General features: G+C 37.7%; 1 protein-coding gene across 14 annotated transcripts in view; it reads left to right on the top strand.

Annotated features, from left to right (window-relative positions):
• Positions 1–22,613, top strand: part of TMTC3 (transmembrane O-mannosyltransferase targeting cadherins 3) — a 49,022-nt gene that overhangs the window by 14,820 nt on the left and 11,589 nt on the right. For 13 of the 14 annotated variants that reach the window (XM_039365188.1, XM_039365193.1, XM_039365185.1 and 10 more), the window contains 7 exons: positions 2,972–3,185; positions 5,010–5,228; positions 7,005–7,104; positions 7,729–7,844; positions 14,541–14,713; positions 16,260–16,512; positions 19,059–19,207. In XM_039365188.1, the coding sequence (XP_039221122.1) occupies positions 2,997–3,185; positions 5,010–5,228; positions 7,005–7,104; positions 7,729–7,844; positions 14,541–14,713; positions 16,260–16,512; positions 19,059–19,207 (1,199 nt within the window). In that variant the 5' untranslated portion in view covers positions 2,972–2,996. Of the gene's footprint in view, positions 1–2,971; positions 3,186–5,009; positions 5,229–7,004; positions 7,105–7,728; positions 7,845–14,540; positions 14,714–16,259; positions 16,513–19,058; positions 19,208–22,613 lie in introns of those variants that run through there. The other variant, XM_039365194.1, reaches the window with a different exon arrangement.

Raw genomic sequence — 22,613 nt, 5'->3', positions numbered from 1 at the left:
ATCAGATAAAACACATCATCTTATTAAAATAATATTCAATTCATTATTAGTTCAATCCCGATCTAGAACACCTCTTCAGTTTTCTTCATTTCATTATATAATAATTTTCATACATATAAACCTATTATTCCAAAACATACATTCTTACTTTATTTAATACTAGCTGTACCCGGCCACGCGTTGCTGTGGCTCATTCTGTGGCACTCTTTTTCAAAAAAAGCATGTTTTTACCTGTCACAGGTGTGACATCTATATAATAGTAGGTATATAAAAACATGCGCGTATTCAAATGCAACATTGTGTCAAAATTTCAAAGCAATCGGTGAAGAACTTTCAGAGATTTAAGATTTTGAACAAACGAACATTTACATTTTTATTTATATAGATATGTATTCTAATAATCACCCATTTTTCTTATTTCTAACACAAGAGCTTAATCCTTAGTCCATAATTCTAAAATGCTTTAAATCCAGTATATATAATTTTAAGTTTCTATTTTCAGTCTTATTCTGGGCTTCTTTTTCTACCAAGCAGGTTTCCACACCAACGCTTCCCTTCCAACCGATGGGTCTCTCTTTGTTGCTTGTGATGCCATTTGAGGCAGTAATAAGCCTCCTATCCTCTGCAATGGACCTCTGTTTCTCTTATTCTTGAAGCCTTGGTGCTTTAAAGGTTCAAATCTCAGTCTTTGCTTTTTCTGATCCTCAAAAATATAGATAAGATGCTTGTAAGGTGAAATAAGTTCCTCTGTATCCTCCATGAGGTCATCTTTTAGTGTATCTTGGTTTGTAGAATAGTCAGATTAGTCAGAAAGTCACTTTTAGGATTTAAGAAGGAATTTATGTTTCTTAGTTCTGTAGTAATCTCTTTCGTTGTAGCAAATTCCTCTTTAATCTCCCTTGATTCCTCTTCCGGTAGGTTTTGGTTTGTAGAATAAACAGATGTAATCTGAAAGTCAGTTTGATAGTTTGGGGTAGAGTTGACTCTTCGTTCTGTAATAATCCCTTTCCTTATAGCACATATCTCTTCGTAAATCTTTTCCAATATAAGCTTGCAATTTAAGTAAGAGTGAAGTTTCTTCATTTTAAAAGTGGATAAAGAAAATCTTTTCTTTATTTTTTTTTATTTAATGAAGGCTGTAATTAAACAGTGTCCACCCCCTCAGTTCTCACAGCTGCATCAGGTTATCTTTTCCAGGAATAGTTTGAAGGTCAGCTCCTTCTTTCCAAATACTATTCCACAGTTGCAATATTAATTTTTTTTATTAAAAGTTTTATAAATTTCTTACAATATAAACCCCCCACCCCATCTCCCCATCCCCCACTTCCCAGAGCTGATTACAGGGTAAAACAAACTAATAAACAAATGTAATCCAACTAACATAAACCATCTATACTATCAATCAAAACCATAAGACACTTTAACTCCTTCTCAATACAAATATTAACAAATTAAGTCAAAAATAATAATATAATTAAAACTATTAATAATTATCTAAAATCTACTCAAAAGCAAGATAATACTTTTCAACTTCATATTTCTTCTGAATATAATCAATCCATCTTCTCCAAACCATAATATATCTTTCACAATATTAATTTTTCATCACTAGATGTCCTCAGTAGATAAAAAAACTTTTCCAGACACCATTTTCCCCCCTTTTTTTATCTTTTAAAGGAAAGAGTGGAGGAAGAAATAATCTTCCAATATTAACTACTAATACAATTTGAAAAAGCGTGTTTTTTTTTTCTGTATCCCAGAATAAATAAAAATAAAATGTAGTCTTTAAAGATTCTTTGTTCTCAGAAGCTGCTTTTTCCAAACGGGGAAATAATTCCAACCAAGTTTTTACAGGTAGTAAAAAAATCCAAAATAAGGAAAAGAGAGGGTCAAAAAGGGTCTCACCCGAAACCTCCGCGGTTGTCTAATTACGCTTAGCTGTAATTGTGACTTCGGCTGGTACAGCAGGATAATCAGCCATCTTGCAGGATGATCATTGCTCCATCAGCCCTAAGGAAATAGCTGGAGCCACAGGAGAAGCTGCCGCTCTCCCGAAGTCACCAGCAAGCCTCCTTCTTGGTGGTCGCCCCTGCAGGGTGACTTTCGACCCCCTAAGGGGTCTACCGATGCAGAAAACCCAGCCAGACTGGAGACAAGTCTCCAGACGTGACCGGCGTCGCCGCGTACCGGAACCGGAAGTCTATATGTTACTTTCTGATCAATAAGTAATATATCTGATTTAAATTTTTTATCTATAATCACCTGATGCTCTTTTCCCCCTTGCTATTTATTCCAATATATAGGAAGTGTGTTGTATGTATTTGTGTGCCCATACCTGTGGCCAGCAATCTGGTAAACAGTTAATTTTAAGAGGATTAACTCTTAAAGGAGGAAATTAGTATTTTTGGGAAAGATATCTCAGTTCAAAGAAAGGTAACTCAGTTCAGAATAGGTGATTTGGTCCCTAAGGATAACATACTATTTCTTTTGAAGTCAAAACTTCCTTTTCTTATCATTGGAAGAGAAGGAATTAGCATATTATAATTCCTGAGACTAACAACACAAACACATGCATATCTCTTTAGAAGTGAAGCTCAGTGTGTAGGCTTGTATAAGGTAGTAGCTTTCCTTCTTTTTTCTCCCAAAGCATTACTGAACATATTGTTGGAATAGACGATTCTCTTCTAAGCAGTTATGAACCAGCCCAAGTTTTTGAACTATTTTTTCCAAAACCATAATTAGCAAAATACCAGATGTTAGCACTTTTTGAAATCTGTGTGCAAGCTAGTGAAACTAGCAAGCAGTATTGCTAGGATATAAAGCTACAGCTGTTATGCTAAAACTTGTCCATTTTTTGTGAAAAGAGTTTTATTTACTTATATAGATAAGCAGTAATCTTCTGTTTTTCAGGTAATCTTCACTGTGTATATTTATGTTGATGGAAGCAGATGTTTAAAAATTTGTTTTACAGATAGTTTGTTTGTGTTCTGGAGAAGATGGCTTATGTTAGCCCAAAGGAATTTGCACTAATATTTGGAGTAGTGGCTGCTTGCTACTGGAACAGTCTATTTTGTGGCTTTGTTTTTGATGATGTTTCTGCCATTTTGGACAATAAAGATTTGCATCCTTCAGCTCCAATTAAAAATCTTTTTTTGAATGACTTCTGGGGAACACCCATGTCTGAGGTAATAGTATCTACAAGACACTTAAAGCATTTTTATAAAGTATTGAACCAATGCATAGACCTACTTTGCACTTCAAAATTTTCGTTTCAGCCTTCAGTGATATTTTACAAAAAATAGATATTTTATTTTCTATTAATTTTATTTTACAGCATATAGGATGACCAGGATACAAATCTTGATCATAAAGATATTAAAGACTTATTGAGAAAAAAAAGATTGCTTTATTTAGAGGGACATGATCTTCAACTAGGTTGGCATGCTTTTATATGGTATGAGAAAACTAAAGCACATAAATATTTTCAAAATCATGCGATAAGAAATGTATTACTTTCAGAATGGGAGAAAATTAAACATAAAATATATATGAAAATACCTGAGTGGCTTTCAACAATGGAAGCATTTGCTTATCCAAACCTGATTAACTATGATAAACTGGTTAGTTATAAAGATATTTTGGACAAAGAGGGAAAACTTAAGGATGGGCAAACTCTTCACCAACAAGGTATTGACTTGACATGGTGGTCCTATCTGCAAATTCAAACAAGATACAAAAAAGATAAAATCAACAGGATTTTATAAAGAACAGATTCCATTAGACAAAATTTTGTTAAAAACAGATGAGAATTTGATTAAGAAACTATAAATTTCTTTTAAATTGGAAGATGGAAGAAGAACAAGTGAAAGAAACAATGATAGTATGGGCAAAGAACTTTGGATACTCTATAGATTTGGAAGACTGGCAAAAACTTTGGGATAAAAATATTAAGCTTAGAAAAGCGGTAGCATATAAAGAAAATTTATATATGATGTTTTACAGATGGCATATGGCACCAGTTCACTTAGCGAAAATGTTTAAAAATGTTTTGGATACTTGTTGGAAATGTAAACAATAGCCAGGCACTTATTACCATGCCTGGTGGATATGCCCTAATGCTAAGAAATACTGGTCTAAGATTCATAGATGGTTGGAAAAGATGATGAAAATGCAGATAGAATTTAAACCGGAATTGTTTTTGTTAGGAATATTAAGACCTAATTATGGTAAAGAAAATTATTATTTGATACTGCATGTTTTAATAGCTGCAAGGATAGTATTTGCCCAATTTTGGAAAAATGAGAATCTACCATCTGACCAGGCTACAATTACTAAAATCTTAGAATGTACAGAAATGGATAGATTAACATTGGAGATGAAAAAAAAAGATGACTGTTTATTTTATAACTTGCGAAAAATTTTATCAATGGTTAGAGACACGTTAGAATCTGAAAAGGACTTAATATTTTAGAATAGATGATTGATTTTTAACCGAGTTTTAATTACCTTATATGCCGGCATACAAGACGACTCGGCGTATAAGACGACCCCCGTCTTTGGTGCCGATTTTAGCGCTTGCGGAAGTCGGCTTATACGCCGGCATATACGGTAATAGGTTGACAACATTTTTATTTTTAGTGATTTAGTGATTTTTATTTGTTAATGTTGATAGTTACGACTTGTTGAGATTTTGTTATTCATGTTTATTTAAATAGATGAATTTATTTGTTTATTAATTTTTAGTAATATAGCTATAGTTAAGCATATTTTAAAAATGATTGAGTATGAGATTTACTTATTATGATCCGAACAGTAGCTTGTTTGTTAAAATATGTGATTGTACCTATCCATATTTTACCCTAAACCCCCTATCACATATTTTAACAAACAAGACTTATATACTATTTGTTTAGGCTTCTAAAAATTTTTTTAGAATTTTCCATTTTACCAATAGCTTTCATTCCTTTTTATCTATGTGATGTTGTTTATTTCTTTTGCTTGTCTTTTAGGAGAGAAGTCACAAGTCGTATCGACCGTTCACCGTCTTCACATTTCGTTTAAACTATCTGTTCAGTGAATTAAATGCTATTTCTTACCACTTCCTGAATATCATCTTCCATGCAATTGTTTGCATCATCTTCCTCAAAGTCTGTAAGCTTTTTTTAGACAGCAAAAGCAGTTTGGTTGCATCTTTACTATTTGCAGTACATCCCATACATACTGAAGCCGTAAGTAAATTTAAAAATCTTGGTAGTTCAAACTCTGGAGAGTTCTTAAATAGTCATAGAAAACCTATCCTTTACTTCCAGGTGTGGTACCACATGGTTGTGTTAATGCATTTGAAGTGCGCTTTAGGGAGTAAACTGCCATTTTCTAAGTACATATTGACCAAACAATCAACACTTTCCTTCATTATTGGTCTCTGAATGAGCCAGTCACTTCCTACTCTATTTTCTCTTTCCCACCTATCCAATTATGTCAAAGAAAGAAAAAAAAAGAAAGAGAGAGAGAGAGAGAGAGAGAGAGAGAGAGAGAGGGAAGGAAGGAAGGAAGGAAGGAAGAAAAAGAAAAGAAAGAAAGAAAGAAAGAAAGAAAGAAAGAAAGAAAGAAAGAAAGAAAGAAAAGTTTATTCTAAGTCACATTTGTTTGGGATAATGCACATTTTTCCTCAAGATTCATTTCTGACTAAAAATAAAACATCTCTGATATGGCAACTTGTTTTCTTCCTAAGTTCTGCAAGTTAAAGCCAAGCAAATCAGCCCTTTCTATGGAGAGTCTCAGTCATCCAGGTCATAGTTATCCCAAAGGTGCTTTTTCACGAGGCAATTGGACTTTCTTGTTTGTCTTGAAGAAGTTTCGCTTCTCATCCAAGAAGCTTCTTCAGCTCTGACTGGATGGTGGGGAATGGTTTATATTCCTTGCAGACATTTGATAAATATAAATCCTGGAGTCAGCTATGTGCAGTTGTATACATTTGGGGAACAAAACAACAACTTCATAAACATATGGCACAACATAGGAGAACAAACCCATCAGGGCAAGATTCAGCAGTCCATCTGGATTTAAAAGACAAAGGGCACTCTTTTGAAGACAGTTAAGTCCACATTTTGGACAGAGAGGACCACTGGTTTGAAAGAGGGGTCAAAAAGGCCATCTATATCAAAACTGAACAGCCCTCTCTCAACAGAGGGCGAGGGATCTGACAATATCTATCTCCAGTCTAACAACACAGTCCTTTCAACAGTTCCAAGAAGGCTGTACACCCATTTGCATTACTCAGATGACCCAGACAACACAGATATACCTCCAGGTAGCCTCAATGACTCTCTAAAAGAATGCAAATGACCAGCTGTCTGCAAGAAGTATAAATCCTTCCATTTCCCACCATTCAGTCAGAGTTGAAGAAGCTTCTTGGATGAGAAATGAATTGTCATCAAAGAAAAACAAGAAAGTCCAGTTGCCTTGTGAAAAATCTCCTTTGGGATAAGTCAGCCCTGATTAATCTGGGGATGAGGGCTGAGAGTTGGAAAAGCACCCTGGAAAAAGGCAAGGGCAACTGGATGTGTTAATGTAAGTCAACAGGAGTTGGGCTTAACCACAGTGTCTTTGTTTTATTTATGCTAATTTAGAATATGGACACTTCCTTGTTTAGCCACATGATGGCAGTCTAATTCTCTCCTTGCATACTTCAAAACAATGGAAGGTCAGAACTCCAATACAAGTATATATATATATATATATATATATATATATATATATATATATATATATACATACATACATACATACATACATACATACATACATACATACATACATACATATATATATACACACACACGTATATATATACATATATACATATACATATATACATATACATATACATACATACATACATACATACATACATACATACATACATACATATATAAATTATCCATTACTTTAATACTTTATCTCATTTTGTTTAAATTATTTCTATTGCTATATCTTTTATTTAGGTAACTGGTGTGGTGGGCAGAGCAGAGCTTCTCTCTTCAATCTTTTTTCTAGCTGCTTTTCTGTCCTATACCAGATCCAGAGGGCCAGAAAACACAATAGGTAAAGCAAACAATGAGTGCTCAATAATTCATCCTCCCCACCCCACCCTCAATGTAGGACTGGGAAGCTGCAGTGGTTTGTGTGATTTCAAATCACTGTGTAACAAGTCAGTTCAGATCTATCCCTTCCTTTTCTCATGTTTTATGGATAAGAGTGAAGCATATATTAAAATGAAAGCATATGAGGTGCCAGAGAGAGATATGTCTAATCATACCCTTAGCACTGGAATCAATCACTCCTTACTGCAACTCTGCCACTACATGTCTCACAATAAAAAATATTTTTAAGGAAAGCCCACATCTGTAAAAGGTCACCTAAGCCTAATTTAAAGAAATGAGAGCAAAGGTGATAAGGATTTTGGAAGTTGTGGCAAGGCCTCTGGAAGGCACCAGATTAGAGAGCTATACCTTGGCATGGCATCTACAAATGACTGTTACAGTATAAGATGGTAGTTCTATTCCTAAATAGCTATAAAATGTGGTCAGGCTTCAACAAACCATCTGGCAAGACAATGTACATTCAGTATTCAGAGAGTGAGAAAATATTTGCAGGCTGACATTTGAATTGCAATGTTGCTTTTCCCAGTTTCATGAAGACTAACTTTTTTTGTATTTTACATTGCAGTATGGACTCCTATTGCAGCAACAGTTTTTTTGGTGGCTGTTGCTACATTATGTAAGGAACAAGGAGTAACAGTGGTGGGGATATGCTGTGTCTATGAAGTATTTATTGCTCAAGGGGTAAGGAATTTATTTGATTCAATTTCAAATCTGAAATTAAAATTTGTCACTTGGAGACACTTGGCTATGGAATTTGAATGATTCCCTTTAGATGTGTTTATTCAAGTTGGTGATACCACACTCCATTCACAGGAGCACTTATTAGGTTTAATAAATATATCTAGATGAATAATTTAGTCCCAACATTTATATTGCAGAATAGTACCATAAAGATTATCTGGGAGCTCTTGTGCTAAAGGAGGACACTTGAATGTATTCCAGACTGACTAGATCAGGGTTTTTTAAACTTGTCAACTTCAAGATGTGTGGACTTCAACCCTCAGAGTTCCAAGTCAACGTGCTGGGTGGGGAATTCTAGGAGTTGAAATCCACACATCTTAAAATTGTCAAGTTTGAAACATTAGACTAGATCATACCTCACTTGAGTCCCAAAGCATGTGCAAATGCAAGATACCAATGACATCTCATGTGCCAATAGGTTTTGTCCAAAGCTAAAAGTACAAAATGAAAACTCTGTTCCTATTATTGAATTACTAACAAAGTAATATAGAGACCTCCCAGTTCTTATCTATTAAAATTATTTCCCCTGTACCCCATTACTCCTGGTATAACTACATCTGTAAGGTCCTGCCTCAACTTTTCATCCCAAGAAAGCAGAACTTTTGAAACACATTGTTTCAAAAGGAACTTTTATTGAAAGATAGCAATACCAAGAGAGCAAAGCAAGATCTAAAGTTTTCCCGATGAATTGCTACATTAAAACTTTTATTTCACAGTTTATGTCCAGCCAATCCATAGGTGCGAAGTTGTTATGGGAACCAGAGCTGATAAGGGACGGTTCCCAGGCGCCTCACCAGATCTCACAATGGACTGGAGATAAGGCAGATGGCCCCTGGCACATTCCATGTCCCTTTTCACATGCAAAGAGATACATCAAAGTTGAGGAAGAACAAAGTAGAGGAAGTACAGCCACAAGCTTCCCTCCCAGCAGAGAAAAACATCCTCCCTCCCACTAGAATTGCAGAGCCCCGAAAAGAAACATTGAAGGGGATTCTGACATATTGCCTCCCTTAAAAGAAAGAGAAGTTCATCTGTAGAAACAAAAATCATTTAGGCAGGAAAAAGAGAACAATAGGTTAATCAGGTTTATCTGGGTAATGAGCATTGAAATCTTTGAGTAATCTAGGGGCTCTAATATGTTATGTACCCACTCATTTTGGGAGGCTGGAAGGTCTTTCCAAGCCACCAGATATTAGACAGCCCCACAGTGTGTATGGGAATGTAGGATCTCTTTGATTTCAAAATGTTGCTCCCCCTCAATCATAATAAGTTGTGGTGCAGGAGGAACTTTTGACCTTAAAAGCGAAGTTATCTCTGGTATTAGTAAATTACAATGGAACACAGGGTGGATTTGTCTTAAGGGTTTGGGGAGTTCTAACTCTACAGTGGCAGGGTTTATAATACGTTTGATGGGAAAGGGCCCTACAAACTAGGACCTGGCTTCTTTGAAGGTTGAAGTGACTGCAGGGACCTAGTGGATAGGTAAATCCTGTCCCCAATGTGGAAAGGTTAGGGGTCTATTCTTTTTTTTAATCTGCTTGAGTTTTGTAGCCATCCCTAGCTTCATCCAAAGCTTTCCTTACTATTGGCCATGTGTTTTGTAGCTGCTTCATCCATTCCTTAAGGGAAGGCATGGTGGGTTCATTAGTAGACAGTTCCAGCATTGGTTTAAACATCTGCCCTGTAGCTACTTGAAAGGGAGTGTATCCAGTACTAGAATGGATAGCATTGTTATATGCCACTTAAGCAAATGGTGGGAGATCGGTCCAATTGTCCTGTTGATAGTTGATGAAACAACTAAGATATTGTTCTAGAACTGAGTTTTGTCATTCTGTCCTCTCATTCATTTGAGGATGATGACTAGAACTCAAGTCTTGTTCTGTGCCCAAAAGGTCCAAAAAGGCCTTCCAGAACTTGGAAGTAAATTGGACACCTCTGTCTGAAATTATGCATTGGGCAGCTCCATGTAATCGGTAGGTATGTTGGAGGAACATTTTAGCTAAGGTTCTGGTGGTTGGGATCTTCTGGCATGAGATGAAATGGACCTGCTCTGAGAATAAATTAGTCACAACCCAAATAACTGTTTCCCTTGCACTGTCTGGAAGTTCCACAATAAAGTCCATGAAGATCTCTCTCAGATCACCACCAGCTGTAAAAAGGGCTCACCACCAGCTGTAAAAAGCCAGGCATTTGTCCTTCCCTCTGTTTCGCTGCAGTGCAGATGGGGCAGCTGGCTACATAACTTCCAATGTCCTTTTTCAATGATGGCCACCAGAACTACCTCTTTACTAGATGAAAGGTTTTCACAAACCCAAAGTGTCCTGGCAGTTTTGAGTCATGGGAGGCCTGCGTAGTTTTTAGTCTTTGCATAGCTAGGACATACAGTTTTCCTCCCATCCACGCCAGTCCATCCTGCATTGAGCAGAGATTCTTGTGCTCTAAGAACCATTCCTCTGTCTCTAGAGCCTGCTTGAACACTATTGAGGCAGCGCCATTCAGTTGGGTGAGGGTTCTCTTCTGTGATCTTGTAACGACTGGTGCTGCCAATTGCTGGGTTGGTAATAGAGGTTTGACTACTTCTGCTTTGGTGCTGTTATTATTGCGGCATTCTAGATAGGGCATCAGCTAAGTAATTCTTTTCTTCCCCCCCCCCCAGGCAAGTAATGGAGAGTAAAATTGAACCAGTGGAAGTGTTGGGCCCACCACGCTTGTTTGGGGGACAACTTCCTAGGTGTCTTTAGAGCTTCAAAATTTTTGTGATCAGTCCATACTTGGAAAGGAATCTTGTGTCCTTCCAGAAAGTATCTCCAGGTCAGGAGGACCCAGCGTACTGCATAAGCTTCCTTCTCCCAAACTGGCCAATGTTATTCAGTCTCTGGTAACTCTTTGGAGGTGTAAGCACAGGGCTGCAGTTTTCCCTTTTCATTCTCTTGGAGTAACACCGCTGAATTATGAATGCCTTTTCTGGGTCTGGGTGCTTCAGAATTGGCTCTGCCAAGAAAAATCTTTTTAATTTTTCAAATACCATTTGACATTCCATAGTCTTCTTCAGGAGATGGCTACGCCCAGGAAGCTTTGTAGTTGCTTTCTAGTGTGGGGAGCCACCCAATCTAAGACAGCAGATGCTTTTTCTGGGTCCTTTTCCATCCCATTGTGCGAAATCCTGTAGCCTAGGTAATTGATTTTCTCCTTATAGAATTCACACTTTGACAATTTCATATAGATTTTAGCCACATGGAGTTTATTTAGAATCACTCGAACCAACTTCACATGTTCCGTCTTCATTTTGGTGTAAATTAATATATCACCAGGTACACCAAAACTCTCTTATACAGATGCTCATGGAGCATCTCATTGATCAGCTGCATAAATATGGCTGAGACCCCTAACAGACCAAAAGGGAGCACTCTAAATTGAAAACAACTGAGGGGGAAGTTGAAAGCGGTTCTCCGTTTGTCCCCTTCCTTGATCCTAACTCTATAATACGCCTCCCGCAGGTCCAATTTAGAAAATATGTTTCCTTTCAATAGGTGGGATAGTATATTTTTCATGAGAGGCAGAGGGTACACATTTCCTACACATACAGCATTCAGACCTCTATAGTCAACACAGAGACAAAGAGACCCTTCTTTCTTCTCTCTGAACAACACCAGTGCAGCCACCCGGGGTCTGGCTGGCTGTATTAATCCACGGGCCAGGTTTTTGTCGATGAACCTACATAGTTTGCTCAATTCCCTGAGTGTCATCAAATATAGCTTTGGTTTTAGTAACTTTGCCCCAAGAATGATCTCAATAGCACAGTCTGTGGGCCTGTGGGGGGCCAGTTCGTCCAAACCCCTTTCACTGAAAATCTCAGCCAGATCCCGGTAGCTCCTGGGTATGGTTTGCATGGCCTTGCGACTCAAATGGCTTCTATCTCCCTGATCTGTTCCCTTCCCAAGTGGATTCGTTTGCTTGGTAAGGTTTTTTTTTCTCTGGGGAATTTCAATCGTCCCTCTCTCCAGTCAAAGTTACTTTTCCTTCTCTGCCCGGAATTAATAGTTCTATGGGCATAGTCATCAATGTGATCGGTTACTTACCAACGAGTCATTATAGTCACTTTCTGGCATCCTGGGTTCATCTTCTGGTGGAGTCGGAGTTCCGCCCCCTGATTTTGGGGTGGGACGGAACTCTACAACCTCCGCGCTTCTCAAGGCCATGTCTTCTAACGTTAGCTGGTCTTAGTCAGCTTTTCTCCAGATTGCCGATCACCTCTTTTGAACAGAGTTTTGCTGCGGCATTCCATAGCATGATGACCCTCTTTGCCACACTTGAAGCAGGTTGTCAAGCCAGAGGGCACAGCCAAGGTTTTTTGCTGTTTCTCCTGCGGGGCCATTTCACATTTTCCCAGAGCGGTACGGGTTGTGCTGGTCGATCTCTACCTCTTCGGCCAGGAAGCACCAGTCATGTAATGGAACGGGGCATCCCTACCCATGCATGCATTGTACAGATCATCATTCAGCCCATCCTGGAAACAGCTGATTAAGATGTCTTAAGGCCAGTTAAGGTGGCATGCCAGGTCTTGGAACTCCTCTGTGAGCTCAGCTATCGGTTGATGTCCCTGCCTCACAGTCTTGATTCGATCCCGTGCCTTCTGATCAGCCACTCTGTCTCAGTGCGGTCATGAAGTGGTTAAAGTTTCAGAGCTCTGGCATGTTGCACTTTGTGCAGGGTAACCATCCATCGGGCTGCAGTTCCTTCCAGGGCTAGGGTGATGACCCTGACTCTGGCTTTCTACTGGGGAGGGTTCTCTCATACACTTGCATGTAGATGAATGCGTGAGCCAGGAAGAAGCCCAATTGCTGGGGGTCTCCATCAAATATCACCCCTAGGGGTACCAGTTTTTATTCGTCCGGTAGGACTCTCCCTCTAGGGGCTGGTGGAGCATTCCTCCCTCCGGGAGCTACAGGCTGCTATGCCACTGGGGTGGCTGCCACCATTTCCATAGATCCAGTTGCCCCCGCCGTGGCTTTGGTCGCTCCCGACTCCTCCCACATTTGGTTTCTTCCAGTTGATCCTTCCTTTTGCTCCTGTGTCATTTGGATTTTGACTTTAGGTCCTGAAAGGCTTTCACCATGTGTTGCATGGCTTGTTTCAAGATCTGATTAATCGACTCCTGCTCTCCTTCGGATTTGTCCCTATCATTGGAAAGCAGCTCCATCTCCCACTTCCAGCCCTTCTTCCACCTGCCTCAGGTGAATGTTACTCGCTGAGCTTTATCTTTCCACTCTTCTCTCTTCCCTACTCCAACTGACCATCTTGGCTTCGTGGAGCTTTCTTCATTTACCATTTCTTCCATCCATTCGGAGGAGCTTTCTTTTGGTGGGTCTTTGCAGCGGACTCTCTCCGGCACTCGGTCTTGTCTTGTTCACTGCCATGGAGGGACATGATGCAAGGTCCTCACAGTAGGGTAGTTGCCTCTCTGGCTTGTCCTTTTTGCAGATCTTGCTTAATGTAAGATCCTGCCTCGATTATTCCTCCCAAGAAAGCAGAACTCTTGAAATAGGCATTGTTTCAAAATTATTGAGAGATAGTGATAGCAAGAGAGCAAAGCAAGATCTAAAGTTTTCCCGTGCGAATTGCTACATTAAAACTTTCATTTCACAAAACCCCATCCCAGAGCCCAACTGTCCAGTTCGCATCCAGCCAATCCACAGGTACAAAGTTGTTATGGGAACTGGAGCTGATAAGGGATGGTTCCCAGGCGCTTCACTGGATCTCGCAGCAGACTGGAGATAAGGCAGATGGCTCCTGGCCCCTGGCACATTCCATTCCCCTTTTCACACCCAAAAAGATACATCAAAGTTGAGGAAGAACAAAGTAGAGAAAGTACAGTCACAAGCCCCCCTCCCAGCAGAGAAAAACCTCCCCCTCACTAGAATGGCAGAGCCCTGAAAAGAAACATTGAAGAGGCTTCTGACAACATCAACCCTATAAATAATATTTTTTTAAGATGGAGGCCATTCCATGATAACCAAGCCAGTGAAAAAGAAATGGATCAGTACAGAACAAGCAAACCTCAGAGGAGGCTCTGGTACAATTAGTCATAATATAATAACCCACTTTTTAGGGCTGTTCTAAATCTAGGAGCTGACATGAATTATTTCCTACGAGACAAGATATGTGAAGAGTATGGCTTGACCTAAGCATCCTAGTATGCATAACAGCCATTGTTGTGTTAACGGGTACTTGAAATGCACTAAACATTGGATTTATGTTAAATGTATTGGCAGTTAATATAACATTAATAGCTTATTGAATTGAAAAATATTTTGATGTATGACAGAACTCAGTATGATCAGTGAATAAAATTTAAATACATTTGGTCACATTAATCATGAAAAAAGTTTGTTTAAAGATTTTCCTTTGAAATAAAGGGGGCAGAAAGGCTTTTGAATCCTGTTTGAAGGTTCTTTTTTCCATTTGGTGAGTTTCCGTTGAATGAAGTCCCCAGAATTACTGCTACCTTGTTTGGGAATTTGGGGTGTTGTAGACCTGCACACTTGGCTTGCATCATATTGAAGAAGTTTGCTTGTGTGATACATGGTGTCAGAAGATTCATTTGAATATTGTTTATGTTCTTATTTCCCTGTCCAGTATACTTTGCCAGTTCTTTGGTATACAGTGTTACAAATTCTTCAAGGCAAAGGCAGCATTCCCTACTGTATGCTTCAAATGCTATTGAAACTGATAGTTCTGATGTTCAGTACCCTACTACTTGTTGTGATCAGAGTCCAAATTATTCAATCCCAGTTACCGGTGTTTACAAGGTAAATTCCACTATTTGTAATAGAGAAGGAACTTGGGGAAAAGTAGATAAATATTCTGTTTGAATAAGTATTTCTACTCCTTCACACTCAGGATATATATTTTATCTTACTTATGCATTAACCATTCTTTGCTCTTTTGTTTTGTTTATTGTTTCAACAAACTCAAAAGCCTACTCAGGGATTACCTTGTAAGTATAGGGATTGAAATTGGGTAAAGTATACATTGCTAGTCTCAGGTTTGCTCATCTGCAAAAGATAGGGTGCATGCATGCAGCCCTCTTCTGTCATGTTTCTGATCCAGGATTCAGTTGTAGATCTTCAGATGTCAACTATTCACAGCTTAATTTGGATGGCAGGTTTGAAGCAGAGGTTCTCAGACCTTTGACGTGCTGTAGTTAGATAAGAATGTCTACTGCAGAATAGACTGAAATTGTATTAAACAATTGAGGCTTCTCTGTCAACCTAACTATTCTTCTTTCTTATATTCTTAACAGTTTATACCTTGGTCCCTTTTCCATATTTTAATGGATTCTTTGCTCTGCACTTGCTGGCTTTCAGCCAAGCAGTTGCTGGCTTTTGAGTTAATTGCTATCCCTATCCTGAGTATTTATTTGCATAATTTTTGAGTGGACTTAAATATACCCTATAGTCCACTAATGTGGTGGTTTTATTTAATACAATTTATACTATTTACTACATAAAAGCATCTCAAAGCAGTTTATAACATATAAACTATACAGTAAAGCAATAAATGTAAAAACCGTTTACAGTAAGAAGGAGTGAGGAGAAAAAGCAGAAACAAAAAGCAGAAACATTTCTGTAAACAAGGCTTGGCAGAAAAGAGAGCTTTTTAACATATTTCTCATAAAATATTACAAGCATGACTACAGGATAGCACTTTGCAGTCCAGAGTATATGCAATAGAAGTTCCTTAGTGATCCCAGCAGTTAATTATGTCTGTAGCAGCAAAGCCATCTGCTGGGCATCCTGACCTCCCAATTTGTTCAGGGCTTGTACATGATACATGAATCATGAACCCAGTAAGGTTCTGCTTGCACCACCTTTTAAGAAGTTGTCTAACCCAGTTTAAACATATTAACTGGTTAATTTGTTTGTTTTGGACCTCAGCTTGTATCTGTTAAATTACAGAAATGCATAAATTATTGTTTTCCTTGGTTTAATGAAAGGTCAAGGCAGCTTTGCAAGAATTCTAACTAAGGCTTGACCCTTCATGAATGGAAGGACTCCTTCCCTTGGCAAAGAGCATATGAGTCCAGATAGGTTTGTGCCACAATTTTCACCATTTCTACTGTCCCATTTTGCACACTGTTTTGAATGAGCCTTCTGCCTTCAGCATTATTATAGAGGAAGGAGGAGGGAATTGGAAAAAAAATATCAAAATTTTCTCTCCAACCTCTCTCTTTAGATCATCCATTTCACAGAATACTTTTTTCACTTGATCCTGGATCTAGTCCAGAAATTTAACATGTCTCCTGTTATGTGCCATGTCATATGGCTGCATCTCACCTCAACTTTCTCTTTCTAGGTTTGATAACCCAGCTGCTGTAAGTCCATCTCCTGTGAGGCAGCTGACTTTCAGTTACCTCCTTCCAGTAAATGCTTGGCTGCTTTTAAATCCTTCTGAATTGTGTTGTGACTGGACAATGGGCACCATCCCATTGGTAGAATCCATTCTAGATGTACGAAATATTGCCACTGTCACCTTCTTCTGTTTTTTGGGCACTTTGGTAGTCTTCAGTCTCTGGTATCCTGGGGATTCCTCCAAGACTGTATTAATGGTAAGTGACATTATGGGGCTGTTTGTCAAGACTGATCGGGACCGACTTTGGAGGAAGGGAGGTGAACCAGCACATAACTGTGCCACCCATCCCCAACTCACTAAATCAGCCTAAAAAGATAGCATGGTCAATGGTATCAGAATTCACCAAGAGGTCAAAATGAGTAAGGATGGATGCACAACCTCCATTCTGCTCCCACCAGAGATCATCTTATGAGTGTAACCACTACCAGTTCAGTCCCATAACTGAGCCTGAAACTTAACTGAAGAGAATCCAGACAATACATTTCCTCTGTAAGACTACTGTCTTCTCAACCATCTTCCCTAAAAAGGGGAGGTTGAAGATTGGACAAAAATTGTCCATAATTGTATAGTAACATGGCTTCTTGAAGAGAATCTTTAAAAAGATCCAGGAACACTCCTGCCAACATGGATGAATTCACCATCTATTTCCTGGGCAGTCTTACCAGCCAGTAGGGGTATGGAATTAATGTATAGGTGATGGCATTTACATTCCAGATGATCCCATCCATTTTCTCAGGTCCTACAGAATCAAACCCTTCCCAGATAACTGGGTAAGTCCATTCTCCGGGCATCTCCATAGGACTTGCACCATGCTTGGTATTCAATTGGGAATGAATCCAAGCGATTTTATCCTACACTTCTCTGCTCCTGCAATCATGAGATAAATCTTAATAGTGACCTTAGTTTGTGTTTGGTCAAGCTCGCTTTTGGTTTCTTCAAGTGCTCCTGTAGGTGTTTTCTGACCCTCTTTCAACTCCCTCAACTCTCTGTAAATCACAGGGAGCAGCAGGAGTAATGGGCTAAGAGAGGATGCAAAGGCATGATCCTGTCTAACTCCCTAACCCCAGCTTCCCGATTCCCTTACCTGGGGGGATCCTCCATCTCAAACACACAGCCCAGATACAGTGGCCTAGGGTAGTGATGAGACCTGTAGTATTTTGGCTCTCACTCTTTCCACAGGTGGAGCTCCTCTTGTATTACTTGCTAATAGACAGACAGGTTTAAATATACACTGAATTAGATTATTCTTCATTCAGCACATTTTCTTTAGACTTGATTTTTTCTTTCTCAGCAGCTACAATTCAGTCCCAGTTCAGTATGATAGAAATATTCCCAAGTCAATTTTGCTGCATATATGAAAATAGTGATCCTATTTATCACCACTTTTGATTGAATTAGCTAAGTTCTGTTGCATGTTGTATTGTGCTATACTAGCACTGGGTACATTTCAATAATTATTTTTTGTAGGTATGGAATTAATTATTGTACATAATTTTCTCTGTATGGAGTTAATTATTGTTCTCACTGCATCCCTACATTGTTTTTTGTCCTTGATTGTTACAACACTTTGAGTTGCGGTAGTTCAGCACTCAGGAAAATGTTGTCGGCCTTCATCAAGCTGGTACATTGTTTATCGGTAGTTAAAATTGTGAGGAACGTTGGATGTATCAAGAATGGGTTGCATATTCTATTTCTTTGCTGAATTTTTAAAAGTATTTCTTGGAGCCTCTATTTCACAGTGTAACTTTGTATCTGCAGATTTTGCTCCTCTGTGCTTATGAGGCTCTTGTAATATATATGGGCTTTATTGACAGCAGGGCTCTTTTGCAAGGTTAAAACAACGCAGTTAACAGTGTTGGATAGATTCTGGATTAAAGGACTCTCCCCTCCACCCCACCCCCATCCAATGCTTGATTTATGAATGAAATGAAAACTTTCAGGAGCAAAAATGCTGGAAGTCGCTTGATTACTTTCTAACAACTATTGCTGTTCTAGCAATAATCCAAGAAAACAAATACAATTAAATAGAAAGGGGAGTCCTTGGGATAATTTTATGCTTTATCTTGATCACAGTTATAGTGGAGCCCAAGTAATGTTATTTGCTACATAAAAAGGGCTATATATACATACACACATATATATGGGCTATATATTCATACACAGATATATATATATATATATATATATATATATATATACACACACACACACACACACATAAATACATACACACACACACACACACACACACACACACAGTCAGCATCAGCATTAGGTTGCAAAAGCTGATCATGTGACCCCAGGACACTGCAACCGTCATAAATACAAACCAATTGCCAAGCATCTAATTTTGATCATGTGACTATAAGGATGCTGCAATGGTCATAAGTGTGAAAAATTGTCATAAGTCATTTTTTTCACTAAATGAACTGTCAACTATCTGTATATGATTTATAAAGTAATAGAGTTTATATAGCTTTTAAGAAGTAGTTTTAAAGACATGCTTTGTAGACATACTTTGAAGGAACACAAGATAAATCTAGATTTCATAAGTGCCATAGAATAACAAGTTACCAATTCCATCAGAACTCTAGAGGAAAAGAAAATAGGGATATAAATGTAAAATTAAATCAGTGTCTCTTTCACAGACATATATGCTGTAGGTGTATATAATGCTTAAGTATTTTTCTGCTTTGGGTTACTAGCTAGTGTTTGTGTATGTTTTTTCTTTTGCTCTTTTAGGCTCTTTGTTTAATAATTTTGCCATTCATCCCAGCATCAAACCTTTTTTTCCCTGTTGGCTTCGTAGTAGCAGAACGAGTGTTATATGTTCCCAGCATGGGATTCTGCATGCTAATTGCCCATGGGTGGAAAAAGCTGTCAAGTAACAGGTAGGTTAAAATTATTGCTTGGGGAAAAGGGAGGGGGCATGAATGGTGACTAAATGTGAAATTGCTTACATGGAAGAATTATCTGAGTGGCTTAATATCTTTACTTGCTTTTACCCTCTTTTCCACATCATAATCAGCAAAATGTAGAAAAGGGAGAAAAATATATCTCAAAAACTGTTATATTTTTTAAAGTTGTCATTAATGTTTTAACAAATAAACCAATTACTGTAGATAAAACAAATAAACTAATTAGAATTGAAATTTCCCAGAGTGTTCAGGATCTGAACCTTTAAAAAGAACACTCTACAGTACTATTTTAAATGTTTCTTGAAAACAATGATTTGCAAGACTTTTCTAAATGATTTACAAGACTTTTCTTATTTTATATTTCATCAATTCAGTCATGGTATCAGTCCCTTTATGTAATGCTGTAAATATTTTAAAATAACCTAAGGGGATCCCTTAACTCACGGGTGTCAAACTTGCCATGTCACGTGACATGTTGCGACATATCATGACCTTTTTCCCATTGCTGGAGCTGGGGTGGGCACGGCCTCCGCATGATGCAACCGGCCCGCAGACCGGTAGTTTGACACCCCTGCCTTAACTTGAGAGTAAGTGAAAAGGATTTTCTAAATTTCCTTGCATTATTTTCTGTTTTCTTTACTTCCTGTTATTATTACATCTGCTTGTTTTAAAGATTTATAGCACCTGAGAGAGAAATTAAGGGCTTTTAAAAATGCTTTGATAGTTCAGCAATTGCAGTTTTTTATTTTTGAAATTTTATATGGTTTGCTTTTGCTTTTGCTTCTTTAGTGTTAAAAATGGAGATCTTTTCCGAATAATTCAGTCTTAATAATTCTTACTGTTTTTGTTTATTGTTTTTTTAATAATATTTTATTAGTTTTCTAATTTTACAATTAAGTACTTAAAAAGCAACGTGGTGACTGGGTTAATCAATAGTTCAATAACATACATAAATCTTTAGTATAAATCTCAAGTTACAACATCAGATATTTCCTCTCTTTTTCCCTTAATATCTATTATCTTAGGCTATCTTATATTAGGCTAATACAGTTCTTATTGTTATCAACTAAGTAAAAACATCTTTGTTACATTTATCAATAATTTTTAGCTTATACATATTTTAATTGTGTTTGCATTCAATCCTTATATACAATCAATGTCCTGTTATTACTTTCTTACCAAGCTTTAATTTCCCGTCAATATTCAAATGATACTTATAATTTCCAAGATAAAGTTTCCTTTATCTCAACTTTTTCCTTTTTCCCTTTTCATAACAAAATCTAATATTCTAAATGCACATCTTATCTATTTGAATATAGTCTCGTTCTGTTTTCTGAAAGTTTCTACTATATTAAATCATCTAATTAATAATACAGTATACCCTCTAATACAGGGATGTCAAACTGCCAGCCCGCAGGCTGGATGCATCACGCAGAAGCTGGGCCCACCACATTGCCGGCAAAATAGTCCCAATACATTGCGCAATGTCATGTGACGTCGCAAGTTTGACATGTCTGCTCTAATAGAGCAAAACCATTATATGTATTGTCTGGGTTAACCAATAAATCAGTAATATACATATTTTTTTGGTTTAGATCTAATTTTTAAAAGCTCAAATACTCTCTCTCTTTTTCTGGTAATATCTATTATCTCATATTGGGCAAACAGAATTCTTATTTTCAACTGATTTCCAAATATTTTATATTAGGTGACCAAAATTTCCCTTATCTCAACTTCTCCCTTTTTCCCTTTTCATACCAAAGTCTATTAGTATTGTTACACATCATACATATTAAATTATAATGTTACTTTATTTTCTAAAAATTATCTATTTTCCACCATATTCAACCCTCTAATTAGTAATATGAAATACCCTCTAATAAATCAAAACCCTTATTTTCTTCAGCCTTACTCTGGCTTTCTTCCTTTGCCAACTAACCGTCCATGTCAATGCTTTTGATCATCAAATAGTTCTCCCTTTATTATTATATATATTATTTTGGAATAAGAAAGACCAGTTGGTTGCAGTTTTTTTGGAAGAACTAGCCCATTTGTATTCATTAGATCGCCTCCCTATTACTCCAATTTCCCACAATTGTCCTGATAGGTTTATCTTCCATTCAATCTGTTCTTCCTTTTCCTCAAATTTCTTCTGATTTTTGTAAAAAGTCTTTTTCATTTTCAGTGTTGTCACTCTCTTTTCTGATTTTTCCATTGGCTGGATCTGTTGGTCAATTGAGTCCTCTGTCTTAATATTTAGTTGTTTCACTTCTCCTGTTATTTTTTGCATTGTTAGTTCTTTGGTTGTAGTCAAGATCTGGGTTTGTATATTTAAGCTGGCATCTTGTTCCTTTATGTTGCATCTTATTTTGTCACAAGCTGAAAGAATGCTTTCATGTATTGATTTCAACATGGAAAGGATTTTTTCCTGATCTTCATCCATATTCTCTTGATAGTATCTTAAGTCGAAGACTTCAGAATCAAACATTAAGAATAGTTTTTTGTTTTTGATAGCTAGATATGGAACATCTATTTCACATGTTATAGGTAGTCTTTATAGTAGAAAGTGTTTGTCAAGTAAGAGTTTATAGTCCAGGGTATTCCATCATCTCATGTGATAACATATGCTTCTCATGTAAAGAAATAGGAAAGCAATTCCCCATGTATAGCTCTGAAAGTCAGTAAAAATTTACATTCATAGTTCAAACAGGCCAGATATGCTGCCCAAAAGCTCCTTCTTTGCAGCTGAGTTTTTCACAGGTGATAGCTGTCAAGGTCAGAGAAGTTTTTTTTCTGGAGTCTGGGCTTCAAGCCAAGTCTCTTTTATGCAATAACAAGTTGCAATACATACTTTGCCACAAGATGTCACCAATGCTATTTAAAGTTTTTAAGTCCAATGTTTTTATGATAGTTTTCAAGTCTTATTTCTTTTTTTTTTTTTAGATAAAAACAAACATCTCCAGTAAGAGTAGGAACACTTTTAATCCCCAAGTTTCAAAAGCATATACATCCAATTAGATTAAAAATTTTCTTATAGTTGCTCTGTTTCCCCTGGGTAGTTCTTAGAGGGTCGGGTAGAAATTCACTTCCCTCTCTCCTCACAGGGGGAAATATACTTTGGGCAGCTTTTGCAGGAAAAAATACTTAAGTCTTAAAGAGAAGATCAGATCTCACCCAGTTTCATCCGCAATGCTTTAAAGGTGCTTGGTGGTGATTTTGACTTTGGCTGTTAGCAGCTTAGTGATAAGCCATATTGCTAAGGCCAGTCTTTCCCCCGCCACTTTGGAAGGCTTCCCTGGATCCAACAGAAGGGCCGCCGCCCTCCTGCAATCAAGTGGGGGTCCCCTCCGTGCTCATCACCCCTACAGGGCAATTTTTG

The sequence above is a fragment of the Crotalus tigris genome, unplaced genomic scaffold (assembly GCF_016545835.1).
Source record: "Crotalus tigris isolate CLP2741 ecotype Arizona unplaced genomic scaffold, ASM1654583v1 scf7180000019971.1508617, whole genome shotgun sequence".
Lineage (NCBI taxonomy): Eukaryota > Metazoa > Chordata > Lepidosauria > Squamata > Viperidae > Crotalus > Crotalus tigris.
The sequence above is the reverse complement of the archived record's forward strand: the minus strand, read 5'-3'. Positions and strand labels throughout refer to the sequence as shown.